Here is an 11,096-nt window from a genome sequence, read left to right on the forward strand (position 1 = left end):
TTCAATATTTAAAACTGCATTTAGATATTTTATTAATGCTTATTCTGTGCCAAACCCTCCCCCATAGATCTGAGGGGCAGCAAGAGCAGTCATGGGAGTGTGTACAAGGCAGCACGGCAGGCAAGGCAGCCTGCTCCTGCTGGGAACCCCTCAGGGGCTCTTGGGGGGATATGAACTCAAGCCCTCCAGCTCTGTCACTTCTGGCAAAGCCTTGTTTTTCCGGAAGAAGAAGAGAGTCTCCTCCTCAGCATCCAGGATTTCACTGAGGGATGACACCACAGGGTCATGGTCCTTCAGCATCTCTGGGTAGCGACTCCGAGCGCTCTCAGTCCGTAGGGAGCGCCGCACAGGTGTTAGAAATTTCAGTTCTGGGCCTTCCAGGAATTCCCTTCCTCTGTGGAGAGAAGAAGAGCCTTGGGTAAACCCTGCATAGGACCACTGGCATGGAAGGGTGTGTGCTGCCAGGAGCAGGAGGTTCAGCCTTACCTGGATGCAGATGTAACCTGCAACTTGACTGAGGGTGGGAGGGAGGCCATGGGTCTCCCCAGCACGCCTGGAGTTGATGCTATGGGCTGCCTCTCAGCTGGACAAGGCGTGGTAGGCTCCAGAGGAATGGGTTCCTCTGCCTTTTCTCCTGGCACAAAAGGAAAAGGGCAAGACAGTTGCAGTGCTGGCTAGGGATTACACCTCAGCCCTCTGGACAGGGGCAGGGTGCCTGCCTTGCAGAGGCTTGCAGGGCCAGGACCCTCCTTAGCCCAGGCAGAGTAACAGTGTCCCATTTTTCAGATCAGGATTCCAGACTTTCACAGCACTCCTCAGGAGGGACAAGAGGTGCTGGGACAGACTGTAAACCGTGTTGCCTCCAGGCTGGCAACAACAGGGAGCCCCATGCTTGTCAACCCCACAGTGCTCAGGTTACCTTCCAGTTTTTGGCCTGCATCCTTCAAAATATTGAGAGCAGTTTCTCTGAGCTCTTCGACTGGCTGCAGGAAAAGCAGAACATGGGTCAGGGCAGGTCTAGCATGGGAATAGAGACCAGAGTTAGAGCTGAATGGGAGGAAAGGCTTTTGCTGCTCAGCCTGTGCTGAGGACAGCAGGAAGAGGCTGCAGTATTTCCCTTTGCCCAGTGGGATCCATCAGCACTTAGCACAGCTGGCCAGGTGCCCACCCTGCATGGGCACATCCTGCAGCATGGAATGGGATTGGCAGCTCTAACAGACTTTTTCACCAGTGACTGATGCTGCTAAACTCATTTGAAAACGCGGCTCCTGGATCTTGTGGAAGCCCTTCAGAGCAGAGGCAGGGAACACTCACCTCAGCCCCAGCACTGACTGCTTCTCTGTACAGCTGTAACACATCAAAGGGGCCACTCTGGGCCAGCAGCTTTGCTTGGCAGATCCAGAATTTGGCAAATTTCTCTGCCTGGGGCACAAGGGACAGCACTGCCAAGATCTCCTCTGCATGGACACCCTGCAAGGAGAAGGGTAAGGGCATGAAGAAAGGTGTCCATGGCATGGATGAGTGTGTGCACCAGGAAGCAGACCGTGCCTGACCACAGCTCCCAGCACTTTCCAGGAGGAGGCCCTCAAAAGTCTGGCTTTGCAAACCTCCTACATAACTGTGGCAGAAAAAACTGCCCTGCCTCTATCTTCCCCTGAGATAATTGAGTCTAATATTCCAGAGGGCGGTTGAAGGATAGAAGACTCCAGTGCTGGCATTAATTGGGGCCAGTAAACCCTGGAGCAGGGCTAGTGATCAGTGTTGGTCTGGTCTCTCCCTTCTCCCAGTCAGCACAGCTCACTGCATGCCTTTGGCCTACCCATAACTTTATGAGCACTTGTATTTTCCTATGTTTCCCCTCTTGCCACTGAACACTTGTTCCCAACTCCTCTTAGCTACTGGAGGGACATGGCCCTCATCCCCTGGCATGCTTCAGGAGAGGAGAAGCTCATTCAAACAGCTCCTTTCCTATTCTCACCTCCTCAATGAGCTTCAGGCACTCAGTTAATATGTTGTTGATCTTTGCTTGGCAGCGCTGCTCTGGATTCTCTTGCTTCTCAGTTGCCTTGACCTTTCTGCAGGATGGTTTCACTGCCTGCTTCTGAAGCAGCATCATCGGCGGCCGCTTGTATGTCCTGCCTTTGGATGCCAACCACTCCTCCAGCTGTTTCCTGTCCAGGGACACAGATATTGTAAATCAAAGATGACTCCGACGTTGGCGAGGGAGAGAGAGAATGATGCATCTGACTCCATCATCAGAAGGCTAATGAATTACTTTATTAATTATACTATACTATGTACATTTCATCTAAACTGAATCTGCCATGCACTCACTCTCTCACAACTGCACAGAACTGCACCCACCCCTGATTCTCTCGTGACTGTCCCGTGACAATCCGACACACACACACTCTCATTGGCCCTGATAGGCCAAGGGAACAAAACATCCTCACTTTGGCTAAACAATCTCCATATTGCATTCTACTTTAGCACAACACAGGCACAGCAAGCAAGATAAGAATTGTGTTTTCCTTCTTCTCTGCTTGTCTCACAGTTTCTCGCTGTTCAGAGGGCATGTGAATACCACACAGAGAAATCACAGTTACCACAGCAGACAGTAGCTTGGCAAGAGCTGGCTGTTTTTCCTGGGAATCTTCCTTTAGCCAACTTCAGCTGCTTAAAAAGAATCAGTATATCTATCTCAGAAACACACCTGAGCTCTAGACTGGGAAAGGAAATCACTCTCAAGCCGAAGCCTTGAGGCTGAAGCAGGAGAGTGGCCACACACTCCTTGCACTTACTGAATCGGTGGGAGAGAAACCCAGGGTGCCACCCAACATTATCCCCAACCCCTTCTTTTTCAGGGCATCAACCTCCCCACAAGCTTTCACTCATAAAAGATTTTGGACTCCATTTTCAGCAGGATGGTGCTGGCCCACTCAGAGCTGACACTTACCTTCGATCTGCAGCTGATGGAGTCCTTGGAACACGCCTAGCCTGCATGCCACTTGCCTTTGGCAGCTCTGGTTTAATCTGGTCTCTCCTGCTTCTCAACTCATCCTCAAGGACATGAGTTTTAGAGTTGTGTATGCTGTGAGACTGGTTTTTGGGACCTGACCCTTGGGATGCTGTTGTGTGTCCAGGAGCCACCACCTTCATGTCCTTCCTGTCCATCACCTCTTTAACCATGGGCCTTGGCCATGGTAAAGTGACTGCTTGGTTCAGGTTGGATTTCAGGTTTGTGGTCCCCTGGGGCTTGCCCAAGGTGGTAGACTTAGTGGGAAATCTTCTCACTGAGGGAGGCTGGCTGTGCTGCTTAAGACTTCCCCCTGGAGTTGTGCCAGGTTGCCTCACAGTAATACTTTCTCCTTGCTTTGTCCCTGGGTTTTTATGTATCAAAGTAGAAGAAGCGGGAAAGAACCGAGAGGGCTGCAATGGCTGAGTTCTGTTATTTGTATTTTGTGACATCCTCTTTGATTCTGGCAGGGCTTTCCCGAATTTATCCAAATCTGGCTCTTCCTTAGCCTGGTGGTTACCCATTCTTCCTTTTTGACCCAGAACGGACCTTGATGTTCCAGGTCTTCCTTGCCTGTGGGCCAAGACTCTCTCCTTCCTGAGACTGTTTTTATTGGAGTGAATAGTTCTGATCAGCTCTGAGGACGTGGAGGCTTGTGGGCCAAGGTTTTCCTTATTGCAGACCAGCCTGTCCTGCAGCCCCACATTCAGGGAGTGCAGAGTGTGCTCATTTCCCACCTGAGGTGCTGCTGCAGTGACAGTCTCCTGTGCAGGCTTCTGGTCTGTGTTTGGATTTAGGTGACCAGAGCTTGAAGGTGGGAGCCTGCCTCTAGTCTGTGCAGAAGCAGGAAATGTCACATTGTTCCTTGGCAGCACTGGACACACCCCTCCTGCTCTCTGGCACGTATTTGAAGCCTTCTTCAGAGCAGTATGGCCAGTCTGCTGCCTGGATTTGGTTCCAAGCTTGCCATCCTCCTGAGCACCCTCCATCACAGTCCCAAGAACATCCTTCTTGTTGCTGTTAACCTGGAAAGAAAGCAGCCCTCAGCTCCAAGGAGAACATATCATAGCAGCAGTGCCCACCAGGGAATAATTAGCATTGGCTCCATGACTGCAGAAGGCTGATCAATTGCTTTGTTATACCATACTATTAAGGAAAACCCATCGCCCTTGCCAGGCAGTCCAATACAGCTTTGACCTGATTGGCCTTTGGGAATCTTCTCTCACCTACTGGTCAAGAAGGGACAATTCCTTCTTGGAAACATCTTTAACAGAGATTGCCTGCCAGGTGCAGAGATTGAGATAATAATTGTTTTAATTCTTTCTCTGAGCTTTCTCACAGCTTCCCAGGAAAATTCTGGAAGAGCTATGCCTCTCTCTGTTCAGAGGATGTGTGATTACCACATGACAAAGCAGCTGTCAACAGAACAATAACACAACACCCACCAGGACATGGGCAAAGGAACAGTCTCCCAGACTGAAACTCCTAACTAAGCTAAACTCCTTTGAAAAACAGCTAGTTGACTCATTGCCAGCTGTTTAGCAATCTGTGGTATGTTGTGGATAAGGGAGAGAGAAACAGCAAGCGTTTCTCACAGCGGCTTGTGAGAAATTGTAGGGAGCTGGAAAGATGTGATAACTGTTGACTATAAACAATTTGCAGGCGCTGTTTTTCTGCCTTTTCAGCTCCTCTCAAGGGCAGTGCGTGAGAAAGATGTTGCTGTTAGTTAGCCAATAGAACAGAATCTATCTCACCACTCTGTACAAACCGCGCGGTTCTTCTGAATAAAGTTCTTTTTTGCCTTTGCTACCATCCTGCCCCTCGCCTGTTCCTGCCCCGACCCTGGCTCAAGAGTGACAGTATGTCCCCCATTTGGAGTCAGGAACTCATAACCCTGACTTGGGGATGTGGTTTTCAAAGTAAGTCGTCTGGATTGCAGCCAGGATGAAAAATTATTATGACTAAAGTACATTCTCTTGTGACCCTGTAAGCAGTGATCCTGAGTGAGAGCTTTTGAGCTCTCTTGGACTGCTGTGGGCTGTGACCAGCATCTGCCACTGAGTGGGGCTTCTCAGAGCCAGCAAACTCTCACATTTGCTGTACTTGGAGGAACATTTGTGTTCTGGTTTCAGACTGATTGATTTTAGATTTTAGCTTGCTTTTTCTCTATGTGCTTTAACCATCCAGTAAGTAGAGTGAAGCTTGACAATGAACTTTGTCATGCTTTCACTTTAATATTAAACCTGTTTTTGCCTTTGCCAGTGATTCTTTAAACAAGCACTCACTTAAAGCATGAAAGATTCAAAAGCTTCCTACTTACATGCTTGAGTTTAGAGACTGGTTCTAAGGGTGGATTCAGGTGATTAGTCCAATCCTTTAAAAAGGGTCTGTAAAAGTCCAACAAGTTATCAGGTTATTTAACAAATTATCAGGTTATTTATCAGCCATTAGAAAAGCAGAAAGAATTAAGTATCTAACCCAGTGCTGGTTGTCTCAGACACAGGAGCTTAGGAACAGCTTTCAGAAATCAAAAACCTGTCAAGGAATACTACCACACTATTAATTCTTTTCTTTTGTGTGGCAACAGAAAAGCAACACGAGCCATTAACATCCAAGGTTGTCACAAAACTTCTATGGACAACAAAACTAATAAAAATGATTCCTGCAGGCAGGGTTTAGAGGAATCTCCCAAACTGCCAGAGCCAGGAGCTGAGATTAGGAAGTTTCACAGAGTCTCATAAAATATGTAGAAGAGACACCATCAGCCATTGGGAAACGCCAGCACTCAAACCCTTCCTTTGCTCCTGCTGCCAGTAACTGCAGATTGGTGCCAGGGTGCTGCGGGGGCAGAGCCCTGACACGAGCTGGTTCTTGGTACACAGGCCAGAGAAAGTAGACACTGGCCAGTGGGGAGAGCCAGCTATACCTCAGACTTTTACATATCATCTCATCCAAGCCAAACACCCGCCTAACTTACTTGGCACTTGTGCATTTTAGCCTTTCCTTGGCTACTTGGCAGTTCTGCAGCTGGCTCCTCCGTTGTGCTGCAAAGAGATGACAGGAAATGCAGTGCACACAGGACGGTTCCAGTACTCAAAGAATGAGTACTTATGACATTGTATTTCTGCTACTCTCAAACACTACATTGCACACCTCTTCGAAGTCCCTGCCTGGGGAGCCTGGCAATGCTGTTCCCAGAAACTCCCTTGCTCATGATATTGCCCAGAGGCACGCTGGCACTTAAGCTTCCTGACCTTCACAGTGTGATGCCACTCAGCACCTCAACTGTGCAGGGCTCAGTTTGCAGAGGGAAAGGTTTCCACTGAGCCCCGAGAGCAGCACGACCTCCCAGCACACTCCCACTCGTCCCAGACCGCGTCCCTGGGCCCGTTTTGCGGGCACCTGCCGCGGGTTCACACATCGGGACGCACACTGCCCGCCCTCAGCCCCCTCCGCAGGCCTCAGCAGCCCCCCAGGCGGCCCCTGACACCTCCCCATCGGCCTATCTGTGCCGCCTGCAGTTCAGCGCTCCCACAGAACTCGGGCCTCCCCACAAGGTACCCACCCCACAGGGTCCGCAGCTCCGCCACGCCGCAGGCCCGCATAGCTCCGTCTGCTTCGCCCCCACCCCCAGTACCGGGGCCCCTCAGACCCCGCTCCGAGACTCCCTTACCCGCCGCTCCCGCCCCCTCAGACCCCGCTCCGGGGCCCCCTCACCCGCCGCTCCGGCCCCCTCAGACCCCGCTCCGGGGCCCCCTCAGACCCCGCTCCGGGGCTCCCTCACCCGCCGCTCCGGCCCCCTCAGACCCCGCTCCGGGGCCCCCTCAGACCCCGCTCCGGGGCCCCCTCACCCGCCGCTCCGGCCCGCTCCATCCCGGGCGCCGCCGACGAATGACCGCCAGCACTCCCGACAACCGCCGCGCCGCCGTTATTGGCCGCCGCCTTCTTCAAAACGACCAATGGGAAGAGCCAATCGCCGGACGTGGCTTCGTGATTGGCTGAGAGGGTGGGCGGCGCCGGGCCGGGGCGTTGCCCGCAGTGACAGGTGCCGCGCCGTGACGAGCCGTGTGGTGCCGCACCGAGCCAGGCCCTGCCGTGCTGTTAGAAACGGGACACACTCCCGGGACTAAAGGGATTTCAGCATTTATTATAATAAAAAAAAAGGCCTGAAACATGAGGGCCTGCGGGCCCAGCAGGAGCGTGCCCGTCGAGGATGCTGCAGCGCCGGCGCTGGGTTTGCTTGAGCAGCGATGTCCCCGAGGTTCCAGGTGGAGCGGCACGGATTCACTGTGTCGGATGCTCCTTTTTATCCTGTTTTTTGTTCCTTCTGATTGGTTTCTGTTTGGATCCTTCATTTGCATGAAGGTTTAAGGCCCTTGATTGGCCATTACAGTTCTGTCCAGGCTGGCTCGTTTCGCTGGGGGTGGTGCACTTTACTGAGGTGTGTGAGTACCGTACTTCTTACAACTACCCTTTTAACCCCTTGTACAATATAATAACCAAACTAACAGCACACGCTTAACAATCTATCAACTATTTTACAACAGTTTCTAACCTATTTTGGACAGTGCCACGGCACGGTGTGTGATGCCGTGCCGCGTTTGGCCATGCCATGCCGTGCCGTGCCATGCCCCATAATGCCATACCACGCCATGCAATACCATGCAAGCACACCAAGCTATGCTGCACCATGCTGTGCAACTTGATAAGACATGTTGTGGTGTGACATTGTATTATATAGTGCACCCCATGATACCATGTGATATCATGCCACAGCCTGTAATGCCACGCCATGCCATGCCACTCATTGTCCTGCTGCACTGTGGCCCACCATGCCACGTGCTGGCCGCAGCTGGGGCAGAGGTGACAGTTTCAGGCAGCTGCCAGGGATCCACCATGGGATGCCCACCTCAGTCACCTCCCAGCTGTGATGTGGGCATGGAGACAGAGTGGTGGAGGGTCCTGCATGGGTCAGGGTTGTCCCTGGGCTGTGGGGTGGCCCCCCACACCCTGGATTTTCACCCAAAAAGCAGCCAAAGCAGAAGGATTTTCCCATCCATAACCCCATTCCCCATGAGCAATGAGCTGAGCAATGTCATCCTAGAAAACTTTTTATTTCCAGCTCCATCCACATACAAGTTAAAAGCAAAAATAAATAAGGGGGCACAACAAATAAGTACCAAAGCAATGGGCAGACACAATAAATAAATATAGACTGGTATGGCTCAGGCCCATGGGGCCCAGAGCTGCTATTTCACATGAAATAGATGGGGAAGGGGGTTGTGTCCCAGGGGTTGTACTTAGTACATACAGCCTGAAAACCGGTGACTGCCGGTTGGGTTGGTGCAGGGTCTTCAGCGCCCGCTCAGCTCATAGGTAGCAATGTTCACCTGGTCTGGGGTGTTGGTGATGCCGACGGGCTGGCGGGGCTGCAGGGACGTGCAAACGAACCAGCCGGGGAAGGCGGCTGACTCGAAGCGGGTGGTCCCCTCAGCTGGGCTGTCCAGGCGGTAAAAGATGAAGCGGGTCAGCTCCACACTCTCAATATCCCTCCTGATGTCAGCTTCCTATAGCCAGGGGGGTGAAATGGTGGTCACGGTGGAATGGAGCCCCCAGCCCCACAGAGGACAAACTGGTGGGACCCCTGCTCACCTCCAGCTGCAGCACGGGCTTGGTGCCACTCATCACACATGACATGTAGAGCTGGTAGCCCTTGATGCCCAACGCCACTGGCACCCTCCCAGACCCTGGAGCGCCCTGCGATGACCGGGGACGGTACAGAGCAATGTTGAGCTTCACTGCAGAGAGAAGGGACAGGTAAAGTAGGAGTCCTGGGGTTGTGGGGTGGCTCCTGGCTGGTCCAAGGTTTGGGGACAGGGACATTGGGATGGGAGCATATGCTCTCACCTTTCTGTCCAGCAGAGGGTCCCTGCAGGTGCAGGGCCACCAGCTGGGTGGGTGACTCCAGTACGAAGCACTTGTGGTCAATGTCCAGGATGTCGAAGGACTGGGAGCGAGTATAGCGGAAAACGGGTGCCCTGGTATAACTGTCCTTGATGCACTGGAAGGAGACAGGCTCTGTGGGGAATGAGACAGTCAGGAGGATGCTGCTCCCAGGTCCAAGAATGTCCCCCAAGAATATCCTCTGGCTGGGTGCTACCCCTGACATCCCCCTCATACCAAAAATATCATCCAAGAAGCTGCCAAGGTCACTGTCAGCGAAGTCCTTGCGTGTCGGCTGCTTTAGGAGCTTGGTGACAGCAACCACCAGGATGGCAGCCTGGCGAAAGGTCCTGGAAAGGGATCCTTTTGTCACCGTCACCTGGATGCCCACCCCAGGTGATGTCCCCTCCAATTCCAGTCGGGGCTTCTGGGGAAGAAAGGGGATGTAGGGTGAGAACCTGGCTTCCATACGACGTGGACCCCACCACTCCCACCACCACAGCGTTACCTTCTGCGGGCACAGGCAGCTGGGGCCATACAACGTCTCCTCATTCAGGCTGAAAGGCAAAGGGAGATGGTGAAGTCAGAGTCAGAAATGCAGCAACACATCCACAAAGTCCTCTCTGTCATGTCTATTCTTACCTGCTGCTCTCCAGTGTGTCCAAATCAGGGACGAATGCCATTGCCGCCACTGACTGCAGAGTCCTGGGCAGAGACTTTACAGCACCTGCAACTTCTGCGGCACTTGCTTGCCTGCTCCTCTCTGCAGTGCTGCTCGGCTGCTCTCTGAGTCCAGCGTTGGTGTGGCTGGTTTTCAAGAGCCTCTAGAAGGAAGCACTGTCAGAGTGGGATTTCCAGGTTTCGCAACACCCGGTTTTGCCCAATTACTTTGTTGAGACTGGAGGGCTGTGGGGGGTTGGTTGCCCCCTAGCAGTGCAGTGGGGAAGGAGAGCACGGAGCAGAACAGGGGATACTCCAGGACCAGATATGGGTCAGAGCAGGGGATGATCCGGAGCTGGGTTGTGGGGCAGAGCAGAAAGATGCTCCAGGGCTGGTGTGTGGGGCAGAGGGCAGAGGGGCTGTTTGGTGTTGATGTGTGGGGCCTGTGACCATGTGCCAATCTGCCATTTGGTTGAGTAAGTCCAGCACTGAGTGAGTCCAGCAGGGAGCTGGACTCACTCAGTGCCAGCTCCGACCCCAGTCCCAATGCCAGCCCCAGTCCAGCTGTGACGACACCCATCACCGTCAGGGCCGGTGGTTGCGGGTGTCCCGGAAGTGGCCGGTGATGTAAGCGCTGCCACTCCACCATTTCCCCACAGCTTCCTCCCGTACTGCCCAGACCCCTGGTGCCACGGCCAGCTGTACCCCCTCTGTCACCCCTCTTGTCCCCACTGCCCCAACACCAGTGGGTGCAGGACCCTGCTGTCCGCTCAGTTTCTTGTGCCCACTCATGCCACCCTGGGGACATGGCCTTCACGACATGGCTTTTAGGGGCACTCCTCATCCTCATGTCCATCCGGTGTGCCAGATTGCACCATGCTGGGAGGCCCGGGGATGTGCGTGCCGGGCTTGCGTGGACTCGGGCTGTTGGGGTGTTTTCCTGGTACCCGTTTCACTTCCTGAAAGTGCCATCCAGCCCTGCACAGCTCCTGTGGCTGAGACTGACACCACCATGACTCACTGCCAGGAAATTGCCAGAAACGCAGAGCTCCCAGAGCACCTCCTGTGCCCTCCTGGGCATCCGCTGGCTGTCGCACATGGCGGGATAGCCCCAAAAGCCTGAGCTGCCCCAGAGCAAGGGGTTCTTCACGACACAGTGGAGGTCTCTAGGCCATGGCAGAGGCCCCCAGGGCACGGTTGGGGTCCTGAAGCCATGGTGAGAGTCACCAAGCCACGATGAGGGCTGAGAGCCATGAGCCACGGAGGGTGTCCTCAGGCCATACCAGGTGTCCAGGCCGCAGTGAGAGTTCCCCGGCCATGGCGGGGGTTCCCAGCCCGTACAGAGACCCCCGGGTCCCACAGGCACCTCAGCCTGTCCGGGCCCCGGCCCGGCCCCGCGCCCCGCCCCGCCTCAGCCCCGGCTCCGGCTCCGCCCCACCGCTGCACGCCAGACGGCGCAGACGCATTGGGCCGTGAT

At 53.8% G+C, this 11,096-nt stretch overlaps 2 protein-coding genes across 3 annotated transcripts; both read right to left on the reverse strand.

The window, feature by feature from the left end:
* CKAP2L (cytoskeleton associated protein 2 like) lies at positions 1–7,078 on the reverse strand. The gene is made up of 9 exons (XM_059870466.1): positions 6,868–7,078; positions 5,994–6,060; positions 5,337–5,403; positions 2,957–4,041; positions 1,979–2,171; positions 1,315–1,470; positions 920–983; positions 487–634; positions 1–394 (listed from the first exon to the last, which is right to left on the reverse strand). The coding sequence occupies exons 1-9, from the start codon at positions 6,887–6,889 to the stop codon at positions 151–153; spliced, it is 2,046 nt and encodes a 681-aa protein (XP_059726449.1). The 5' UTR covers positions 6,890–7,078; the 3' UTR covers positions 1–150.
* Positions 7,079–8,111: 1,033 nt separating this feature from the next.
* IL1B (interleukin 1 beta) lies at positions 8,112–11,004 on the reverse strand. 2 transcript variants are annotated; one of them, XM_059870507.1, is made up of 6 exons: positions 9,602–11,004; positions 9,468–9,516; positions 9,197–9,386; positions 8,924–9,094; positions 8,669–8,814; positions 8,112–8,583 (listed from the first exon to the last, which is right to left on the reverse strand). In XM_059870507.1, exons 1-6 carry the CDS (start codon positions 9,640–9,642, stop codon positions 8,371–8,373), a joined length of 810 nt encoding a protein of 269 aa, XP_059726490.1. In that variant the 5' UTR covers positions 9,643–11,004; the 3' UTR covers positions 8,112–8,370. The 2 variants fall into 2 exon arrangements, with proteins under 2 accessions (XP_059726490.1, XP_059726489.1); XM_059870506.1 differs by having other exon boundaries at positions 9,197–9,516.
* Positions 11,005–11,096: the final 92 nt, after the last annotated feature.

This window comes from Haemorhous mexicanus, chromosome 30 (assembly GCF_027477595.1).
Source record: "Haemorhous mexicanus isolate bHaeMex1 chromosome 30, bHaeMex1.pri, whole genome shotgun sequence".
Classification (NCBI taxonomy): domain Eukaryota; kingdom Metazoa; phylum Chordata; class Aves; order Passeriformes; family Fringillidae; genus Haemorhous; species Haemorhous mexicanus.